Consider the following 23,073-nt stretch of genomic DNA (forward strand, 5'->3'; position numbering starts at 1 on the left):
CGAACTCTCTCTAGTAAATAAGATCAGGGGTCATCTGAGTTTCCCTGAGGGTTTCTTGATGGGGTTATTTACCAAGGACTTCTTTTTTTAATTAAGGCACGACACAATCTTGTCCTTAGGCATCAGTGCCTAGATGTTCAATGCAATCTGATTCAATTCTTGCTATAGGAGTGGATCGAATGTTCCTTTTTTTGGTTTTGATTGGGCTAATACCTTCAGTCTCTGTTGTCAAAACATTTGATTTAGATTGGACATTTAATTAAAAATGATAAATAGGATTATCCTGATTGGAGGAGGTTGGATCCGCTGTTGATATCTTGAAGAAAATGTTATAAAACCAATAAACTAATCAACCTATGCAATGCTAGTGCCATGGATTAAAAACTCATTATACATACACATATTCAACTGTTAAAGTTTGAAAGTAGAAAAAATAAACATTAAGCCTTTCAAAATTGTAGTTATTTTTCGACATATGGTTCTTTCCCCAATTCAGTGATTGCACAAATAGCTATCACTGTCAAACATTTTTTTCATTTTCATTTATTAATATTTAGAAATTAACAATAAACATTGTCCCATACCCTGGGATCCAAGACCAGTCCTGGAACACTGGACCTATATGGTTCTGTGTTCTTTATGTAACCTGTTTCTGTTTTTTTTTCCTGAAATTCTTCTTATCAATCACACAGTCTCGAAATCCATCAACGATATCTGAGGAAAAAGCCTTTTAGACTGATGGAAAACTTCTCAGTGCTTCTGGTGTACCAAGTGGTCGCTATAAAGGACATTGGACCAATTCTTGTTTTCTGTGAGGTGCCATTCTTTACAATCCATCTTGCAACTTTGAAGTGAGAAAGGAGTTGGTGTTGAGAAACAACAGGCAATGGTTAACTGAACTTGCATGCAGATATCTGTTTATAGACATTAATTAAAGCCGTATGGTGGCCTTGTAACAACGGTTTATTCCCAGAAGCCATTGGCAGTTGTTTGGTGGATTATACCGTTGTATCCCGACTGTTTACCATCTAGGGCGACAAACAGAAGGCAGCACACTTTTTCTAAAAGTGGCTTATCTGAACCTTCTTTAATATAATTTGCAAAGAACCAGTGCACCTATTCTCGGAAACCTGAAAATGTCAAGGACTAACAAGACACAGTTTTAGTAAAAATTGTCAAAATTGAAAAAGAAGAGCCATAGATATTACTCAATTTTTATTGCCTTACTGTATATGGATCATACTGTCTAAACGCTCCACGATGCAACAAGACAGTGGCTTTTTCCTGTAAAAACGGATATCTCTCAAACTCAAGATATCCAGTAAACAAAGAGGTTCCAGTCTAGAAAAGAATAAGGGCAGCTAAATGATTTTTCTTTTAGGTCTGACCTATTTTCAGAATTCTGAGAAAAATTCAGCACTAAAAAGTTTTTTTTCAGTGACCCTAATCCTCTTCCGTACATCAGGGTTATTTTATCAGACATCAGAAAACTCCCACAACAACCAACATGGGTGTAATAAAATGTAGTCAACGAACTGCACCTTTAATATCTCTACTGTGAGAAGTACACAGCCTTAGTTTTCTAGATGTAACAATAGCTGTCTACATTGTACAAACATAATACATACTGCTTTATACAAATAAACTTTTTTGACTGTATTTATTAACTAAGGCATTCAATGGCACATTCTGATGAAGCTTAAATCAAATATACCTCTATGTAAATATATTGTGGAGTAATGACTCCTTGAAGAGAGTCGAGTCACTCCATTTGGATTTGTTGTTTTCTGCTCTGTGCTCACATGGACAGGACTGCGCTTGTTTATATTTCACTCAGGGACTCGAACATGTTCTCTTTTTGAGTAAATGCATCCCTCTCCAACTGTTAGCCATGCCTGCCACAAGAAGGCGTAAGAGGGAAGACCCTGCCCACTCAGGGAAGCTGTTTCTAGAGGCATGGTATTGGAGTGTCATCACAAGAATACAACTTAAGCTTAACCAACAGCTTTTCCAGACTGAAGACAGACTCTCTTTTAAGGAAGTGATTACCCCACAATATATTTATGTATTACATATTTGAATCCTGCAATATTTAAATTCAGAATGATGCATGTTATGCCTTTAGCCAAATTAAGAGATTTTCTATATTCATGTGATGGATAACACTAGAGTTTGGCCAAAAGCATTAAAGCTGTAGCTACCTTTCCAGCTTGTTAAGGGACACTGATTGATCTTGGACTTTAGCTCTATTAGAGAAAATATTAGATATTATTTTCTGTTAGTGACATCAGCATGCCCAATGTCAGTTCTTTTCCTGTGACGGCTGCCCGTTGATCTGGCCAGATTCCCAGCGTTGCCATAGCGCTGCCTTCTGACCTCCTGTTCTCCGTACTTTTGCCTCCTGCTGTGAGATAAGAAAGAGAAAAGAGCATTCAGGGATTAGCTCTCTTTTTTTTAAGCCTCTGAATAAGAGATCAATATCTGAGCTACTTTTAGGCTACTAAGCTGAGGAACTGTAAAATGGTGTTTGCAAACCAACTCCAATGCCCTGTTCTATGAATCAAAGTAACATATAGTTTACATTTATTTCCACCTATTTTTTCCTGATATGACAGACTCACCACTGGAAGACCTACAGAAAGAAGTAGAAACCAAGATATATTTATATTCATAAGACCTGAATCCTCACCTGTGTTTGCTCAGGTTTCTGGTCTTTCTTGGGCGGGGGCCAAAACCTCTCCAGTTTCCCCCTGGATTGACCGGTGCCATCTAAAGAACAGGGAGAAGGAAGGAGCAGAGTAATATGAAGGAACTTCATTTTAGGTAACAGTCATTCATTTAAATGGAATGATTGCATAGTTTTAACTGTAGATTTCTTTTGACCATTGGATCAAATGTAAGCAGCAAACATTTGCATACTGAGACAACTACTTTCCTATGATCAAATCCTATTTCAGGACCTTTTGTTTCTTTTGAAAAACCTTGTAATTACATTTGTATCCAGTGAGGCATGATGGTATAGCTCAGTTGCTAGACTGACACTACAGATGGCCCTTGTACAGAAGCAACAGTGCCTTATGAAACTGGTTGCAAGATGGATTCCCGGTCCTGAAGTTATTTTGTGCACGTCATGCCCTCTCTCGCCCCACTTTTCCTGTCTCTTTCAAGCTGTCCAATAAATTAACCACAATACCCTATAATATATATTCTTTAAGAAAAGTTTGATGCAACCCAATTTGTTGGATTGCTATTTCCTGTTCAAGTCAGTTCAGCGATGATTTAGAAATGTGATCTTTCATCTCATTGTGTTCTGAATAACATTGCATTGGCTAACCATGATCCACATACAAATTCCATCCAATTACTTTTCAAGATGACAAGATATTGTTTACAACAGCTCTAAATGTGACTTCTTATCATAATATGGTTTAGTATAATTCTAAAGAACAAGAAGAAGATTATCCAGCATGGGGTCTACGGGTTTGAAATTAAAGAACATGGAATGGCACAATTAAACAAAGGAAGTACAGCCTTCCACGTTTAGTTCAATTTAAACAGATGAACCATTTGTAAGAGCTCTCATTTTCCCACAAAAAATAATTATATGTTATAATGACAAACAAATCCTGTCAGAAAACCTGATATGTAATTTCATTATCTTTATCATCTTTTTTCCAAATCAACTCAAAAAGTTTTCAACAGAACATCGTAATATCTGATAAGAATTGAATCTACTTGATGTGATCTTTTACTATTTTGGAATCCTTTTATTCATTTGAAGCCACAGCACCTTTTGTCTGTTGGCTATTTGGTTTTTTGGCTTCAGGCGTAGCTGAAGGTTATTTATCTGGTGTGATAATATTGTTTAGCTGAGGAATCTGTGAGTGACAGATGCAGATTTTAAGGTCAACAGAAGACATTGGCCTTAGTCAACTGCTCATTTAAGCAAGGACTTATAATTTTGGAACGTACTACATGTCCTCTGTGAGTAAATCCCAAAGAGTTTACGTTCTCTTGCAGTATTGTGTCATGGCTGTTGAGGAAAAACACTCTACAGCAAGTTTGACCTTAAGAATGAGTCATTTCCTTCTTTGTATCCCAGCCCAGACATATTATAAAGCTGTCACATGTTGCATCACTTTCATGACCTTCAGTCAAACATTTCCTCATTGTTCAGCTGCTGTATCTGAAAAACTAAAATGGTGCTACAAAAAGTCACAATACCTGGCTGTTTTATCCCGTCAGTGTGTGTAGACAACAGCAGATCTTGGAAGGGACACACACACTTACAACAAAAATACACAGGTGCTGCATTTTTTTTCCCACTGTCTGAAGCCATTAATATTTACAACATGCTAAAACCAAACCAGCACCACCCCCAGGTCATGCTAAAGTGCAGATAGAAGCCTTCATGTTGTCATTCAACCCGATGGCAGCCGCTAGCTCAGGTCAGGCTGCTTTTAGATGGATATGCGCTTAACCCTCTTTGACAGAGTTGACACTGAGTCAATAACACTTCTTAGATAACACTATGTGATGTTAATGTAGAGAGGCAGTCATTAAAGTCCTCAGAAGGAAGGAAGGGATATGAAATGAATGAAGATCTACTTCTATTACACATCCTGTTCTGGTATTCATCTAACTTTTATATTTCACACTTACCCTTTTCTTAACATTGTCCGAATGTTCATTTAAATGATTAAAGGTTTCAATAAAATGTTTGTTGGTAGGCTTACCAACGATCATTTATTAAAAATGCTCTCTATGGTGTATCCATTTGCACACATAACGCAGGGCGCAGCTTGGTGGAGCTGCAGAAACCTATTGGTCTTCTCTTTGGGGCGGCAGTAGCTCAGTCTGTAGGGACTTGGGTTGGGAACCGGAGGGTCGCCGGCTCTAGTCCCGGCACGGACCAAGTTCGGAAATTGGCCTGGTAGCTGGAGAGGTGCCAGTCCACTGCTGAGGTTCCCTTGAGCAAGGCACCGTACCCCAAAAACTGCTCTGGAGCCCCCTCACTCTGACACCTCTCCATTAATGCATGTCCATAGGATCCTGTTTGTGCATGTGTGTGTTCATGTTCATTAAAAAGTGTAAGTGTAAAACTTGAGAATTTGCCCCTCACGGGATTAATAAAGTATAAATTATTTGTATGTGTATGGTGACATGATTGGTGTCCAGAAAAAAATGTAGGAGTAGTAGTTTCTGAATTTACTTTAATTGTAAAAATAGTTAGCAATCTTTGAACAGGGACAATTGCACCCCAGACTATAAATTCAGGGGAGTAGGAGGATACACTTAACTTTGTTTGAGATGACTGCTATAATGAAGAATTATTTATTCAGGCTGATTTTACGGGCCAAAGAATTCAGAGGTCCGGGCTGTGGCTGCTACTATACAATACATACTGGACTGTGTAGACAGTTGCAGGCCAGGTCCTGCAGGCAGAAAGCTGAGCTGTCTTGGTTAATAAAGCATGCAGGGGCTGTTTTCCATCAACACTGATTGACTGTAATTAAAAACTTGGTCTGTAATTAAAAACTCTCATGCTTTCACAAGTTACCTTAAAAAAGAGTTCATATCTATCTATAGAAAAAATTGCAACTCATTAATTGTTTGATACTTTTGCATTAAATTCTGTAAAATACCCTTTTGTACATTGGGGTTAGACACTGCATATTTGTATACAGCAAATTAGTTTTTTTGTCTAATACTTCTTATATTATAAGTTGATCATATGGTTCATTATGTTAGGTCTAAATCTGTTGTTACTCATATACTCATGTTAAATATATCAAGGAGATACTGATGACTAACCTGTAGAGAGTGCTGGTGTGAATCGAGACATGTCTTTGTCTTTACTTTTCCACTTATTCTCTCCATACAAGGTGCTTCTCTGTTTGCGCAGCTCCTCCTCTCTTTCTTTTGCCTCCCGGATGTCCTTCTCAACTTCTGGCTGCAGAACCAGGGCTCGACGCAACTTAAAGAATGGGTTATGTTTGAGAGTAGGGGATTCATCTGACAAGTTCCCCTCTGTAGCTGCACTTCTGGACTCCATAGTTAAATCATCAGTGCTTATTAGGTCCATGCTTCTGTACTGGCGTGCGTGTTTATCTTGTTTTTGGTAGGGCGATGAGCGTGTTTTGTCTCTTGAACCTCCATTTGGGCTTTTTGCTCTAAATTCTTCAGAACCTTTCTTCATCTGAGGAAATTCATTCATCCAGAAGGAATGTGTTCTTGAAAGAGCGAGACTCTTGAGGGAAAACATTTCTAGGCTTCGAGTGCGCTCTAGCACTGATGGGCAAACATGACCTTTCAACAATGAGGCAGGGAGTTTCTGATGACTTGTAGGACCCTCCATGTTTTCCTGCTGGAAAGCCTCAAAGAGAAGTTTTGTTTCTTTTAACTGGCGGACTTCTCCTTTGCTGTAAGTCCCTGGGATCTTCCCCTGGTTAACCATCACCAGTTCTCTCTGAAGTTCCTGACTAATTTCGTTCTGCATCTTCTGCTCAGAGAATTGCCAAGTGATGTGCTCACCTTGGCCAACTTTAGTGGGAAGAGGCTCAAGCAGGAAATTGGTCTTGAAGGGGATCTCGATCACATCAAAATCATCTGCTAGATTGAAGACACCACCAGCTCTCTGAAGGTTCTGCTTTTTCTGAGCTGCCTCATGGATCTGCTTCTCAAGGAAGGTCTCAGCAACTGAGAGTCTTGGGCGGTTGGATAAAAGGGGGTTTTGGGTGGAAGACGTTTCATCGATAGAAGACCAATCTGCTGTTCCCCAGATTTCACTTTTATCATCATCAGAGTCACCCAACTCTGGTCTAGCAATTGGGCAATGCTCTGGCTTTACCGACATTGTTGGCAGAGAAGACCATGCCTTTGTTTCACAACGTTGACTTTCATCATTTTCCTCTTCCATTATGTTTGCTTTTGCTGCAACATCCTCAATAGTGTGAAATTGATTCTCATTTATGCCTTTTAGATCAGCCTTTCTTGCTTTTATATAATCTTCTTCGGTCGCAATCACACCTTGTTTTTCATCCGTCAGCTGGGAAGTATTAGGGTTCTCTGGAACATGTACATCCTGTCGTAGCTGCACCAGTTGCAGGCGTTGAAGCAGCTGCTCGCCTTGTTGGACATTAGAAGCTATTCTCTTGCTTCCTGGTCCCTGCTCCGCCTTTGAAATGGTCTCCACAGAGCCCTCAGAGATGGGGAGTCCAGGTAATAGTGTTTCACTAACCCCGCTCTCTCTCCTGACCCAGTCATATTTTGCAAGCTTGTAGTTCAAAGATCTGGTGTCAACATGCTCGTCATCACCGATGTCCATCACCTCTGTTACAATCTCTGATACATGTGGTTGATTCATGGCTTCGTCCACACTGTTTTGTTTGTGCTTGCAGAGCTCTGGTGGCCCCGAGGATTTTAAATCATCATCTTTGACTCTAAGACTTGACCGTGTGGGGAAATGTTTCTTAACTCCACAATTTTCCTTTTCTGCTGTTAGTTTTGACTTTGTCTCAGCCAGTACAGAAATGCCATCTGTTTTAGTTTTTTTTCTGTCTTTGTGAACGTAAGTCTCTTTTTCTGAAATTTCTTCAATTCTTTGGGGTACCTGTTTTGGATATGTCTTGCTCTCCACCTCAACTTCTCTCCAATTTTCTGGTCTTTCACTCAAAATGTCAATGTCCTCAGGTTCCTCAGTTAAATCGATGTTCCTTGCTGTGTTATCCTGATGGTTTCCTCCATGTGGATCATAACATATTCCCATCAGATTACCTACACTCTCCATTGAGGATGGGTCTTGGTCTTGGCTTTTTGATGGAGCGGATTCCTTGTTTTCCGATAGAGACGCTGTATCCACAGACTCCTTAGAAGTCTTCTCTCTACTTCCCATCAACTCATCCAGCTCGTTGTGTGCTACCATTAACTGCTTCTCACTATGGTGCCAGTCTAAGCCATCAGGATTAGCCTCAGCTTTTGTGGCGTCAGCTGCCCCATTAGCAAAGGTCAACTTGGAATTATTTACTGTTCCATCCGTGCTGCCCTCTGCTGGAGGCAGAGGAACCATGAAGGGTGGAGAAGGAGGAGTAGGTAGCTGGCTTAAAACATCATCATCTGTATCCACATTATCCATCCCTCTGTAGAAACTGGTATCCACTGCCTGGGCAGACGGATTGACAGTAGTTTCATCCTGGGTTCTCTCACCACAGGTTTCTGGCAGGCTTTCTGTGTGTTCTGTTCCATGGTTGGAGTCCATCTTCATCCACAAACCACCGTCATCCTGGGACACAGAACCTTGTGGCTTAGGGCTTGGATCACTTTTTTCCATGGTTACAAGACTTGGAGCACTTTAAGGTTTCTTATCTATTCCCCTTTAAGAGACAGAAAAAAGTGTAAGGAGGTTGAAAACGAAAATTAAGTGCTAAGAAAAGAAAAAGTAGTATGAGCAAACATCTTTGGATTACAAATACATTCTAACATTTTGTTGTGGAAGAACTGTACTGTATATATGCTGGGTAAAATATTATAAATATATAAAGATTTTTTCTAATCTTTCACAAAATAAGTCATCTTTAAGGACTTAACCATGTCAGTTGTGCCTTAATTTGGTATGTTCCAACCCAAGCATTCCCAGTTGCATATTCCGTATTACAGTCATTTATATGCTTTGCCATTGAGGTAACTTATGTTTCTAGTAAAACAGAACCCATTTCGATTTGGCAAGACCAGTAGGAGAATCTGTGTCTGTCGGGATGATAAGACTATTACACTGAAAGGCGTGCAGAGCAGATAACATCACTGCACTCCATATTTAAGGTTATTATTGATTTTGTACTTTAACGTCTTATTTTTGCTAATGTTCATATTAAGCACTTTGAATTACCTGAAATGTGAAATAGTTGCTGAAATGTGTAATATAAATAAACTTACCTTGCCTTGCCTTTCCTTAATACCTTATAAAATGAAATATAAGGCTCCTTGTTTTGGCTTCACTGTTTTAAAACATGTTAATTAGATTTAATGCCTTTCATTTACCTTACCTGACCACAACTATTTAGGACGTTGTTTTAAAAAGCACAAATTAAGGAGGAGCTACATCCCTTATTCTTTTACAGCTCGGCATGTGTTGTTTTGGTGACTCTTCTCCCCTGCTGTGACCTAGCAAAGCCAATTCTGCTGACAAAAGGGAAGCTTAATCGGCTTTGCCTTTTCTATTTTGGCATGCGCACCATGTACAGTATTTGCTAGCCACAAAGGCTCTCATCATCTCACCATTTTGCCTGTTGAGAAAGATGCTTTAACACCATTCTGTTGTGTATAACAGACCTTTACTCATCAGGCTAGTGGATGTTGTCACTGAGCCACAGTGACTCACTGAAAGTGCTCTGTGACCAGCCTTTGACTTTAAATTTACTCTGATGCTTGCTAGAGAACATGCATGCTCTATGCAGTGCATTTAAATAAATGTCTTCTCTTTGACAGCATTGTCCTTCATTATCAGATTCCCTGAGACATAGCTTTATATCTATGAGTCTATATTTACATCTTCAATCAGGGGATTAATGCCAACTCCATTTCAGGATTACCAGGATTAACATAACATATGTAAAGCTTCAGCAACGGGACATATTAATCTTCCTTAAAGAGCTTTACCTGTCTATTCCATCCTCCCTCAAAGAATATTCTCTACACAGATATTATGGTGAAGTTTTAAATAGTTTTAAACAATATTTAAAAATATTAATATTCTTTCACAAAAAAACTAAAATAATACCACAAATGCTGCTTCAGGTTTCCAGTACTTATGGTATGGAAATGACTGCTGTTCTAGTAGTTCATTTTCTTTCAATTGTATATTTATTTTAATATATAAGAAAGAAAACGTTTATTTTAACATAATCATTCACAGTTTCACTGATGTTTCTTGCTATAACCATATAAAACTGTACTTATAGTATCTGGCCCTCAGGGAGAGAGTAGTTACTAAATATCAAACAGGTAGACAAAAAAGCAAATATTTCAAAAGAAGAGACCTACCTGCCTGTAAGGGTTGGAATTCTCCCAAGGTGTGATGCAGTAGTAGCCAACCACAATGGAAAAATGAATCATCCAGCTGAGGATCCAGCTGATCTACTTAGCACCTGTAACCTCCTGTCCACTGTACCACGTGTGCAACAATAACTCTGTGTTGTTTGTTTGATGCACAGATCCAGTGGACCCTGGCTGTATTGAAGTGTATGAACACACATTTAATTTTTTAGAATGCCTCTGTGTTTATAGTTCAATTCTAATGATAGATATGAGTTAATAACATAACTGAATCCGTTTTGTTATATCGTCATTACATTTTTAGTGAACATGCAGTGCAATGAACGAGTTGCAAATAAAAGTGATACAAATAATAAAACCCTAAAAAAATGTTTAGTATACCGTTACAGTTTCTTTAGTGATTAAAGTGCTAAATTAAAAATGTTTGTGTGTGCAACATTTCACATTTCTTACATGCAGTCTCAAAGCTGCAACAATAGAATAAGATGTGAAGAAATACAAAAATTCCATTACAAGCATGAAATAATGAGGGATATTAAGAATGAAAAGGTACTGTTTACCAGCAAAGCACAAAAACAAGACAAGCAGCTAACATTGCTAATTAATTAATCCTGTTTATTTCACTCATTAGAAACAAAACATGTTGCATTGTCAAGGAGCTTTTACTACTAGTCTTTTCTTTTTGCTGAGCTGAAGCTAAACAGCTGCTTGCTGTAGAATTAGAGATATATCTTTCATCTTGTCCAATCCTAAACATAAAACCTAATAAGTGTATTTCTAAAATGTCATACTATTGTTTTGAGAATTTTTGAACTAAAATACATCTGTGGAAGAAACTCAAGGAGTGACATCCCTAAATCCTTATCAGTAGATTAAAACACCCAACATTCAGGAACATTGTTAGTGTGCTAACTTGTAGCTACAGCCCTGAGTCATGTTTAGCACAGTATTTAATGTATAAAAGCTCAGCTGTCAATCATTTCTGTAAAAAAAAAAGTAAGCACACACTTAATGAATATTACCACAATTATAGTTGTTAAAGGCAAAATTCTGTAAAATATTTTTTTCTGTTTTTTTCATTCGTAGAGCATACAATTCTAAACATATGAAATATTTATGGCTGATTATAGGCACAGGATGGGATTTTAAGGTATTGAGACATCTGCATTCCTGCAGCAGTGCATGATGTTGAAATTCTCAGCTTTGTCCACCAGAGGGAGGAAGTGGATTTTAGTAGTCCCTTGGAGTGACTGACAGTCAACATCTGCTATACAAGATCTAAAAAAATAATACATTTGGAAGTGCTGGATGATCTCAGCCATTGTAAGAACAAACCAAGGGAAGGTTTATTCTGTCATATGAGTCAATAAGGCATCAATGCATACTCAAAATAACAAAGGAGAAAGTAAAGACTGATGAGTGAGTCTCTCCATCATTTTTCTTACATGACAGAGCAGCACTGACAGGTCTTGCGTTTGGACGTGGTCTCTCCCTCTGCTTTAGCAGATGAAGATGAATCATGTCGAACCTTTTCACCTTCCTCTCCCTGGACTTTAGCTCCTGCCCCGTTTCCTTCCAGAAGAACTTCCTGAAACACTTCTTGAGGGAATTCTTTCCCTTCCAGAGTTGATGGTTCGGGATCTAAGACATGTTCTTCTCCTTCCTCAGTGATCATCACCCGTTCCACGGTGAGCATGCCTTGGTGGTCGCCTGGATCCTGACACTGGTCAGCTGTATCATCAGCGTATCCCAGGAACAGAAGAGTGACTGGGCCTTCCACCAGCTTTTCATCGAACACATTATCTGCCTCTCCTGCAATGTCACCAACCGCTGTGATGCTTCTGTCCTCATTTTTATCCTCCTTATTTTCCATGCTTACAGCATAGTTGTCTGTCCCCAATTCAGCTTTCACATCGTAGCTTCTAGAACTGTCAAACTGTGTATTTTCCTCCTCTGATATGGCATGACAGGCAGAAAAAGACAGGACTTTCCCCTCCGGAGCTGTCCTCATGGCATCTTCATTCTCTGTCTTTGTCCCTGTCTTGTTTGGCATGACTTCAACCTCGTCCAACAACACTTTCATGCCAACCCCATCGATCATGCTCAAGATCTGCCCGAGCTCCTCAGTTGAGGGTTGACCTCCCACCCCTCCCACAGCGTGGATACTCTTCCTGCCATCGTCAAAGACAGTATTGGCCGTGGGAGGACCAGCTGGTGTGGACACAGGGGTCACTGACCTGACGACAGTAGCACCTGTCTTAGGGTCTCTCTCCACCTGCACAGCTAGTGTTCCCAGGACTGAAATATGAGAGGACAGAATGGAATTTAAATGACCTCTTTCATGCTTGGTGTCCCAAACATGTTTAACTCACTTCCATTAGTTTTGTTATATTGGTATGGCTCTTTACTTTTGGACAGCCTAAACAACCTACATTTAAAATGTCATGCACAGGCGCCTAAAAAATAACTTGAACAATGAAAATACTTGTATTGAGTTTTAAAAAGTACTTTTGTGTAAATGTATTTCTGTGACTAAAACACATCTGTCTGCTCCCATGGAGTTATACTTCCATGAAACAATTTTTTTTCTGTTTATTGGGCCTACACTGGCTTCTCTATTACAATGAAGGATGCAGATATGGTTTATTTTAAGAGTTTTAAGAGTTTTAAAACAATATTTAATATTATTTTTAGACAAATACAGATAAACATCATGTAGCGACATGAAGTCCACAGCAGACAGATTTAAATCTCCCTCAGTATATACTGTATGTATATAAGTATGTTTTCTTTTACTTGTCTCAAACTAGAAAAAATACCTATAAATATTTGTGATTAAAAATTCTACTTGATTTCTACATTTACATGCCTGATAGGACTGAGAATTTAAAATGCAAGAAGAAAGACAACTCTCAAGGCGCAGTTACAGAAAAATATGTAAATTTGAAAACTCTCACTTCAGGACAAGTTCTTGCGTCATTTAAATAAACTGTCCAAACATTTCTCTAAAGTCTGGGTGTTCATAAAAGTTGAGAGATAAAAAGGTTAATGCCAGGTCAAAGCTTTATGAACTTGTGAGCTGCCAAACTGGACAGTATAAAGAAACACAATAAGTCAAACACAGCATCTTTTCACTTCACACAGCCCTCAGCTCAATAAAACATTAACAAACAGGAATAATTAAGTGGAGCTATAAATATAACATTGTTCTTTAGTAGTGCTTTTCAGTCCCTTTGTTAAATCACAACCCGGGGGCAGAGCCACATTAAATGAAGGGGTCATCATTTGCAAGAGGAAAATAGATGCTATTCTGCAGCCTTAGTTCCGGCTTTATATTATTCATTAATATGGGTTATCCATTTAGCCTCAGTTTCAGAACTGCTACATCGAGGGCTTTAGTCAGAAAGGGCCTTTAGAGCTCATAGTGTCAGCATTTGGCTAATCAGTAGGAGACTATCAATTTAAATACCAAATTCTTCATTCATGACCTCAATATTCTCAGTTTTAGCTAGCTTTAGTAATCACCAAAGGAACCACACTAAATACTGATAATATAAATTCATGATAAGTTACAATAAAGCCTCCTCCCATCTCTCACCTGATCGGCCATCTTGCCCACTTTCATGAAACATCCTTTCTGCCATTAGAGAAGTGATCCTCAGCGTTGCTATTCACTGAAAAAGAAAATTAATTAATTAGATTGTTGTAAAATAGGTTTTCAAGTCAAGCTATGATGAAAATGAAGTTCAGCTTTGATTTAAGTATATACGGCACACCTTAACCGTTTTTTTTACATGTGCAATTATTAAAAAAAAAAAAAAAACATTAAAAAAGAAAAGAAAATTAAGTTAACAACAGAGACCACTACATAATTATTCTTCAAGAGGTGTGAATTTTTGGTCAGAATATAAACATGGCTTATCTTCTGAGCAATGGAATAAAAAAAAAAAAAGGATGTCCAAAATCACTCACGGTTCATAACAGGATGTGTGGAAATGTAAAAATGAGGGGAATGAGTATCTTGTAATAACATTTGCTCTGCTACACACATCCACAGACATCAATAGATATGTCTGTAAAAAGCTTCCGCTTCATTTTCTAAACAAAGGTGTTGATAATAGTGGATAATGGTGTTTCAGCAGAACAGTCACATGCAGGCAGAACAGAACTGTCCAAGTTGTTTCTTAGCTGTCACCCTGATTAAAATGACTTTTGTCCATGCACAGACTTAGTTATGCTAAATTTTCATCTGTCATGAGAGAATAAAGTCCAGGCAGATATAGTATTGAGGGTGACAGGGAGAGAAAGCTGCGGATGGTAAGCTGATGACGATTACAGCTCGGCTGACTTCTTACCTGCAGGATCTTCTTGTCAGTGCCAGCCTGTGGGGAAGAAAGGAGACATTTCTAAGTGCTCTCCATTTTCAGACACTTATAACAGACACAGAGTCTTCTCTCTTTCTGGGGCCCTCACAAACCTGTACCCCGCCATAAATATTTCAGTGGTCCTCATCAGAGAGGTGTTGAACCGAGCTGAGCCCCATCAAGTTAAAACAGGCTGCGGTTATTTGGCCTGACAGCCATTTCAGTCCTGCTGTCGCTTGCCAGCGATCTAAATCAGGGGTGTATAGTAAGCCAAGCATTTCGTGCAGTTTAAAGTTCACATGCTATGATGCATTTGCTTAATGTAATAAAAATGTACAGCCACACGGTTGAAATTCTTCACCAGCCAGTCATGTTGCGGTTTATATCCATCAGTCTTTCCTTCGGAAAACTATAGTAACTGTGGCTTTGAAGGGTGGGGGATACTTATATTTATTTTAAAATTAAAAGACAACATTACCCTTAAAAACAATACAACGACATGAAACAGCCAACAGGGGTCAACAGGGGCGGGCTAAAAAAATTATTTTCTAGGAAACAAGCACCACCAAAGAATGTACTGTATGTATCCTCAGTTTCTAGGCAGAGCAGGTGATATCACAATTACAGCAGAACCAATAAGTTGGGTAGAACAATGAGAGAGTGTATTCATCGTGGAAGGGATCATCATTCTCTTCAGCAGGAAAAACAAATGTTAAAAATGAGATATCAAATTCACAAGAATGTGATTGACTCAAAGTCACAATGACCTTGAACTTTGACCCTTTGCCACATATTGACCTCTTCTTTCAGTCTAAGTCAGTGTTTCCACCACATTTACTTCTTCATTTGTTTGGGAGACATTGTAAGTGGTAAACATAAGAAAAATTGCCCCACAATTTTTCCACAGGAATTTCTACGTTAAGATTCTCTACAATTCACTTAGAAGACACTTTTATCCAAAGCGACTTACATCAGAGAGTAAGTCCAGCACAAGCAAGGCTCTAGAAAGGAGGAAACAACCTCATTAAGTGCAAACAAAAAGCTTTATTCTGTTATACATTTGTGAAAAATGTCTCTATTTTAGGCGTGAATCCTATGAATGCACTAAAAACTCTAAAGCTAAGGCACATGGGCTTGACACCAATTTACTGAAATAATAAAATAGAACTCTGTGTCTAATCCTATATATGGCTAATGCTCATTTAAACAAAAAGTTGGTTCATCTGCTTTGACATTTGTAATCTACCCTGATTTTTAAGTCTGGGGTCAAATAAGACATGGCTAACTACCTACCAAACATCACATGTCCTGTGAAATCTACAGTGGCAGAGAAGTTGGTACTGAAGTACTGACTGCACATAAAATCAAGGCTGCGTCTCTGCACCCTACTAAATTGAGGTTCACTGACTGTCTTTTCACAGGATAAGCAAATTGTGCCTTTTTAGAATAAGACAAATGTATTTACAGTATTTAAGCAAATCAGACACTTGTTTTGGGCATAGTTCAGCATTCCTGATTTTCTCACACACAGCATTGTGTTTAAACCTGGTCCCATACAAGAAATGAACAGCATTGCTCTCTTTTATACAAGTTTTAGATACAAATCACTAATTTCAGTTTTGTAACACTGTTTAATGATATTGTTTATGAGTTTCAATATTTTCTTTAAATTTGCTTATTGTATTCTAAGGCTTTACTTTACTACAGTAGTTTTAAAGTTCCTTTGAATTCATTAATCAAAACATTTAAAGCATGGTTTTCATACGAGGGCCATCACAAGAGGCGAATGTGGTGCCTCATATAGTTTTGTATTTGTATGTTGTCATTTTAATGTTTCCATCTTTTCATCCTGCCTGGGGACTGCAGATGTACAGTAAATTAACGTGTTACATCTTGTATTTTACACTGAAATTCATAAAAGTCCTATCACCATTGAAATAATCCAAATCCATAAAAAAATAATTAGAAGAATGGGAAAGATATTGTGAAACATGCCTCATGCCATGGATACCTACATGAGCAGAGGCCTACAAACTATATCCTCTAATATATGATAATTGCACTCTTTTATTGTACTTCTACAAAAAACCTGGTTAAGCTTAAGAGTAAGGTTAAACCCTGGACAAAACATCAAAACTGTCAGTTTTTTTAAATTCATAAAAACAAACAGGAAATCTGTATCATTACTCAATAGATTCAGGGGAAAGGTTTAGATGAGATTTACTCATGCAGAGCTAAATCACCGGCAGGACTGTCCTAAATGTTTTAATCCATGATACATCATTCCAAAGCACTCATAACCCAGTTTAAAAGGCTCCTAAGCTAGTTTCTGTGTGCTGTAGAACTTATTTGTTTAACGCTGGCATGTGGCCAGAGGCCAACGTGACTAACATGGTTTGCTCTGACCCCTATTTCATATTCACTACCGAATTAGTCAAGACTTTAAAGTTCCAGGCTTTGAGGAGCAGTTCAGCTAAAGGGTGACATGTTGCTTGTGTTTACTCACCCGCTGCATTCCCCACATCTCAAATCCTAAAATATCTTGGAGCTTTTTATTTCTGTCTTGAAATATTCAAGCATCACTTTGCAAGAAAACCTGGATCCTGCAGGATCAAATTGCAATGCAGAGTGAAGTGGCTATATTCTTCTGTCTGTTTTGTCTCTTTGTGTGGTTTTCTAGGAATTTCTCGCCTGTTGGCTTCGATTGTCTGTGGTTGGGCAGCTGACACACTGCTTATTTTGTTCTTGTGATGGTTGCTCCTTTTTTCTGGCATCAGGTGTGTTTTGACTTTTTGGTTGTTCCCTTACACACACATTACACAGACATACTGTAGATATCAGCACAAGGGCAGTTTTAATATATTAAATTCAATTAACTTGCATTTAAAAATAAAAATTGTTAGGCTTTGTTCTGTCTAAAGGTGTGAGTACTTGCTGTTTGAATTCAACCTGCTTTTATTTTGAAATAATAATAAAGGAACTCCTTACAGATTAAAAATTAATTGAAATCAGCTAAACGAAATGATAAAAAGTGAAATATTTGATGTCATACGGTGGATATGACTTTTCACTTGTCAACTGAGCTGTCTTGGAGATGTTTTAAAGTGAACTGAGCCATTGAGAGATGCAGCAATGTCGTTCTTTTCCATCACTGTGACTTCAGGGAGACACTGAAGAGGCTTACCCCCAGGGTGCCCAGGGTGCCCAGAGAGACAATGAGAGCATGCGATTAATCTCAATAAAAAAAATTCATGCATTAATTAGAGACCTTAATTAACCACGATTAACTAGTTAATGCTGACAGCCCTAATGAACACCAAAGATGAACATTAGGATTCTTAAACATGATTCATAGCAGTAGCCTAGAAGAACTCGACACTTTGACTCGGATGTGTGTTTGTGTCCTTGGCTAGAATCCATCACATCTACTGTCACATGGCTGCCTTCTAGCCAAACTGGTCATGGCCAATTTCAGAGTGTATCTGTGACAAAAATACTGTAATCCCTCCTTCATGGCTTCATGGCAAATATTTGCATCTTGAGAAATAGACATGTGAACCTTGGATATTTTCAGCTGTGTGCCTACAGAGCGTAACTTAAAACCATGAATTTTTCAGTGCCAACCACATCAGGAATGTATCAAACAAACACTTTGATGGTATACATTTGTGACTGAATCTAGATAGTCTCTTTATATTTTGCACACAAAGCTGTGTGGATGTCTTTTTTTCTATTGGCAGTAGTCAATGATTAAAGCTGTTGAAGGAAAGTCTCAGTGATGTTGTTTCTCTGAGCCCCATCTAGACCTTTGTCTGTATAAGAATATCTTCTAAAAAAATCCCCACGAGTTCAATCAAGAAAAAAACAAGAAAGAAAAAGATGATCAGGCATGAGATACATGTAAATGTGATGTCTATGTTTATGTGATATCAACAATAAAATGCCCTTTAACCCCTATTTTAGTACAAGCCAGTTCTACTGTTATCTGAAATAAATATAGAAAAGCGTAAGACTGGACAGTTATTATTCAAAAAGGCCGACATGAGCAATCACATTTATTTTACCACTTCTGACTACCATTACCACTATCTGAGGCCGATTTCATCCAAAAACAGCAACCTTTTGTTACTTTACTGTTGGTTAACACAGGTCGTTTGGGTGTCTGAAAACGGAAGGCTTTGAAAACGAGTCCCAGAGTGCAAACTTTTGGAAATGGTACCATCTCCATTGTGATGTAAACCGGTAAAACTGACCTTACGCACATTCGCATTAAGGTTTCAGTCAATAGTCATGCATGAGTTGGACTACAACAATAATGGTGAACTCCAGAGTTTTGTTTGTGCTTCTCACTCCCTGTCAACATTTTCTGGAAATGTACTCTCTTTGGAGCTTAGGGTCACTTGGAGTAACAACCCCACCTCATGTTCTGTCCACACAAACATTTTTGCTTCAAACATTTCTGTATTACACCTTACCCTGATGTGGAAGGAAGAGTTAAAAAGTCACACTCCCAACTACTGTCCTGGTATACTACAAGGCTTCTGTTGTTTTAGCTGAGCCGTTTACATGTCGGCTATTATCAAAATGTTGTCGTCTGAACGCAGAACATTTTTATAAATGAATATGAAAAATGACTGTTTCCAAAAGCTTGTCGCGTGTAAACGTGGCCTGAGTGAAGCTGTGTCAGGGAACGTGAATTCCCCTGAATCCAGTAAAGAGAAGTGCAGACAAGGAAATGTTAGCTTTAACACTAATAAGATTAAGGACAATCATCTTTGTGGGGAAATACTACACAGTGGGAGTGAACAGGGCAACTTTTACATCACCCTATCATCACCCCATAACCTACTTACTCCTGGAATTGGAGGTAATGCTATGCTTCTACTCTATACTCAGGTAGAGCCAAAGCCTTCTCCCCTCTCACAATACCAGTGAAGAAAAGGGATTGGTCACTATATAGGCTGGGCTTCTATAGTGGTTGTTCTCCTATCTCGAACATTTAATTATTCAAAGCAGGCAAGGTTTGCATTATAAGTTACCTTGGTGGTGTACTCCCCTCCCCAAAGAAAAACAAAGGGAACCATGCATTGTGCTAAAAGCCAAGGGTTAATGCTGAAGTTACCTATGTCACAGCAAAGGCATTCACCTACTTCTTCTAATGGCTTCCAAGCAATTGTTGGACAATCACTGTTCCTGTGTTTAGTAGGCAAGCTGACTGCTGTTGTCTGATAATGACAATAAAGAGCCTAAAGGCAAAGCCATGCAGCTCTTTGAGTACAGAAACAATCTGTCACTCAGACGAGGCCGTGGTGTCAGCGGGAGTAACAACCTGACAATCGAGATTGTATGTGAACCCAGACTGTAGATAAATTCAACACACATCTGTGGCAGGTGGGACAAGGAAAAAAACAAATAGTGGTTGAAGCAAATATGCTTGGAATACTGACATTCCCCTTGGGCTCGAGTTTGAGTAAGTGACAAATTCTGCCCAACATTTAGCTGCCACGAAAAAGAGGCAGTGTTATATCTTTAGGCTGAACTTATTCAGCTGCAGTGGTTGATGATGTGTCCCTGCCGCCAGCAGTGCACCCGCCCCGAGGCAACGGGTTGTTGGAGAAAGCAGATATGTGTTGCACTCTGTTTGTGTGGGAGGTTGTTACAGTATGCATGAAGCAGCAGTGGGCTACATAGATAATGTAGGTTGTTATGTTGTTGATTATTTTTTAAAAGCATGTCCTGCAGGAAGCATTGGGGTAGTTAATGTGATGCATGACGGCTTAGCGCAATGAATCCCCGACCCATTTCAACATCCTTTTCTCCTGTTTGTCATTAACACTTTCCCTTGCAATTTCTCCCACTTTACACCGAACACTTTTCAACACTTCTACACCTGTAGTCGTATGTATTACATCCATGGTTCCTCATCTTATGTTGCTGGGAGTAAATCAGCAAAACTAAATCAGAGAGACCCCTCCCCGAACACAGCTTGGCAGCAGTCATGAGACATTGCATTACATTACATGAGGTTGGAACACGCAACTGTTCGGTTTTCAAAATAAAGCTGCTGGAAATGAGGAAACACAATGTAAACAACATGGGTCGATTCAAACCCCACAATTGCTATTTTCTGATGTGCTTTAAAGACGAGAGGATTGATACCACTCTGTGCTTTAACATGAGGACACCATGCTGTTTAGATGGTAAATGGACTTGAGCGTGTTTAGCGCTTTTCTAGCCTTCTGACTACTCAAAGCCTTTTTACACCTTGAGAAAGAGGCTGCTATGTGACCATCAGTATTAACTAATCCCATTCATATATATTCATACGCCGCCGACAAAGCATTGGCAGCAGTTTGGGATTAAATGTCATGCATGCCCAAGAACACTTCGGACATGTGGCTGCAGGAGCTGGACATTGAACCCCCAACCTTCGGACTGAGAGACAACTAACTACCAAATAAACCCCAGTCGCCCCTTTAGCTTAGCTTTTCTTAGCATAAAGACTGAACATGTTTGGAAAGAGCAGCGTCACTATTAGAAAGTATTGTTCTTTCTAAGATGTTTGAAAACAGAATAAACATTTTTTCATTTTTATGCCTCATTGTTTTTTTTGCAGGGTTAAAAAGTGAATGGGTTAATCAGAGAGCTTTAGTCAGGTGCTTGGTATGCCGCTCTTTTACTTAAAGACTAATTATTCCCTCCTTCTAGAGATCTATACATTTCTGATTCATCTCTTGGTACAGAAGTGAACGAGTGTGTTTTCCAAAAAGAAAACTTTTTGTTTACACTGTTTTAAATACCAAATGTGGAGGATTTATATCATTGAGAAGCTCAAAACAGTGTAGCTTAAATCACCTTGTTCTGGGCCGTGCTCAGCCAATCCTCCCCTTACTCCTCCTGAAGCCTCTTCTTCTCTTCCTTCTGTTGACACCTCTACTAGCAAGAAAAAGAAAATTCAGAGGAAGAAAAAAGAAACTCATACTTTTGGGGGCAAATGGGTATTTTCTTTCTTAATTGTTCCAGTGTGTCATTGAAGAGAGGACAAGGGATAACCACTCCCATGGTGCTGGTGACTTTTAAAGTGCACTAATACAGTTACACCACTAGGAAAGAAAATCTCATACCCGAACTGGATTGTCGCAAATCTCGTTTGAAAGTCCGTGCTGCATAAATTTCTCTCTTCTCAATCGCAACTCTGAGTTGCCTGCTGGCTTAGTACTGCCTGCAGCTATCACACAAAAGTTACAAGTATTGAAAGAGACAATTCTGTTTACACTGCCTTTAGACACATTCAGTTAGTGAGGGATTTGCATTGCTTGAAAGTCATTTCTGTAGTTGAATACACAAACATTGTGACAATATTATACATTTTCAAGGATTCTACTCACCACTCACGCTTAAAGAGCCCCCTGTTGATTGTCTCACAATACACTTTGTTATTCCAAAAGAAGGTTCTTTGAACTTTTACAGCTGCAGATGCTGTTTTTCCTTTTTACTTCTTCTAACAACAGACAGAACTTCACCCAAGAACACTATACTTATGGTGGTGGGTTACACCCTATTTCTAATATAATTCTTTGGTAACACCCCTCTGTAGTCATGGTCCCTAAAGACAAGGAATTCTTCTGTATGAGAGCAGAGGACTGAGAGACAGAGCGAGAGAGAAGGAGAGAGGGAGGGTATTTTTAGGGGACGTGACCGACAGATTAAAGTGGGGAGATACAGCTGGCGGAGTGCAGGAATGCCGAGAGAAATAGTTCAGTGACGCAGCACATTGTATGCATGCTGATACTTTATCTGTACTGTTAATGCAAGCTGTGGCCATGCTGAGGTCCACTGCAGGCCTCCGTCATTTCCCTAGCTAAGTGGGTCGCTTGTATTTGGGCAGATTTTGCTTTCAAAAGAGGTCAAGAAGGATCCACTCAGACCCTCCAACCTTTCATTTCACAGACCAGTGATTATTGGCCAGAAAGTTAACTGGAAAACGTTCTTTGCACGCTCACTTGAGGCAGTGCGGATCTCATGAGACCATTTGGCTGAAGTGACATGAGAAAATGTTGGTGCTGTAAGATTATTTTTGACACGAGGTTAGAGTTCATGTTGTTTTAAGGCAGACTGGAGTGGACAGTAAAAGGGAAAAAGGACAGGAAATAAAAAGATTCAGCTCAGCCTTTAAACAAATCAAACAGAACACATTAATCCCATGATAAAGTAGGACATGTCATATTTAGTTTTCATCAATCTTGGAATCAAATACAATATGAATAGCTCAACGCAGAGCTACAGAACTGCATACAATCAGACCCCCAAAAAACGTATTATATGGTTGCAAAGGGTAAGTGGAGTGTCAGATGATCTAGTGAATAAAAATAGAACAGGCGGGAAGGAGGGATGGATCAAACACAAACCTTTCTCTCTTCACACCAGAATTAATTTCCCCTGTGTATGCAATTATCATCAACTCATTTTAACTTTCACGAGAAGTTGACGTAATGTTATGAAAGAAAATAAAAACTTGTATAATTATCTCTTATATAACATGAATTATGAGGTATGAGTTTGTAACCTGACTTGCGTAACTGACATACCTATTTTGAGTCAACCACAGTGTTATCCTAATCCATGTATTTGATTTGTATTAATGTAAATGAAGAAGTCT

The 23,073-nt window shown here is 38.8% G+C and overlaps 2 protein-coding genes across 6 annotated transcripts; both read right to left on the minus strand.

Moving 5' to 3' along the window:
- Positions 1–1,202: 1,202 nt before the first annotated feature.
- On the minus strand, positions 1,203–8,513 carry LOC114921119 (uncharacterized). Of its 2 annotated transcripts, none has more exons than XM_065965151.1 (3): positions 5,815–8,513; positions 2,690–2,769; positions 1,203–2,401 (listed from the first exon to the last, which is right to left on the minus strand). In XM_065965151.1, exons 1-3 carry the CDS (start codon positions 8,327–8,329, stop codon positions 2,303–2,305), a joined length of 2,694 nt encoding a protein of 897 aa, XP_065821223.1. In that variant the 5' UTR covers positions 8,330–8,513; the 3' UTR covers positions 1,203–2,302. The 2 variants fall into 2 exon arrangements, with proteins under 2 accessions (XP_065821223.1, XP_065821222.1); XM_065965150.1 differs by having other exon boundaries at positions 1,203–2,404; positions 5,815–8,507.
- Positions 8,514–10,644: 2,131 nt separating this feature from the next.
- Positions 10,645–22,072, minus strand: LOC109996398 (uncharacterized). 4 transcript variants are annotated; one of them, XM_020650507.3, is made up of 5 exons: positions 21,810–22,072; positions 21,270–21,347; positions 14,406–14,432; positions 13,649–13,724; positions 10,645–12,348 (listed from the first exon to the last, which is right to left on the minus strand). In XM_020650507.3, exons 4-5 carry the CDS (start codon positions 13,692–13,694, stop codon positions 11,492–11,494), a joined length of 903 nt encoding a protein of 300 aa, XP_020506163.1. In that variant the 5' UTR covers positions 13,695–13,724; positions 14,406–14,432; positions 21,270–21,347; positions 21,810–22,072; the 3' UTR covers positions 10,645–11,491. The 4 variants fall into 4 exon arrangements, with proteins under 4 accessions (XP_020506163.1, XP_020506161.1, XP_020506160.1 ...); XM_020650505.3 differs by having other exon boundaries at positions 21,803–22,072; XM_020650504.3 differs by having other exon boundaries at positions 21,270–21,350; positions 21,803–22,072.
- Positions 22,073–23,073: the final 1,001 nt, after the last annotated feature.

This window comes from Labrus bergylta, chromosome 16, assembly GCF_963930695.1.
Source record: "Labrus bergylta chromosome 16, fLabBer1.1, whole genome shotgun sequence".
NCBI lineage: Eukaryota > Metazoa > Chordata > Actinopteri > Labriformes > Labridae > Labrus > Labrus bergylta.

Coding starts and splice junctions, on each gene's coding strand:
- LOC114921119 (XM_065965150.1), bottom strand. CDS start 8,329: ATGGAAAAAAGTGATCCAAGCCCTAAGCCACAAGGTTCTGTGTCCCAG. Junction 2,770..5,814: donor CACACCAGCACTCTCTACAG/GTTAGTCATCAG, acceptor CCTGTTCTTTAG/ATGGCACCGGTCAATCCAGG. Junction 2,405..2,689: donor AGAAACCTGAGCAAACACAG/GTGAGGATTCAG, acceptor CTTATCTCACAG/CAGGAGGCAAAAGTACGGAG.
- LOC109996398 (XM_020650507.3), bottom strand. CDS start 13,694: ATGGCAGAAAGGATGTTTCATGAAAGTGGGCAAGATGGCCGATCAG. Junction 12,349..13,648: donor TGGGCAAGATGGCCGATCAG/GTGAGAGATGGG, acceptor CTCATATTTCAG/TCCTGGGAACACTAGCTGTG.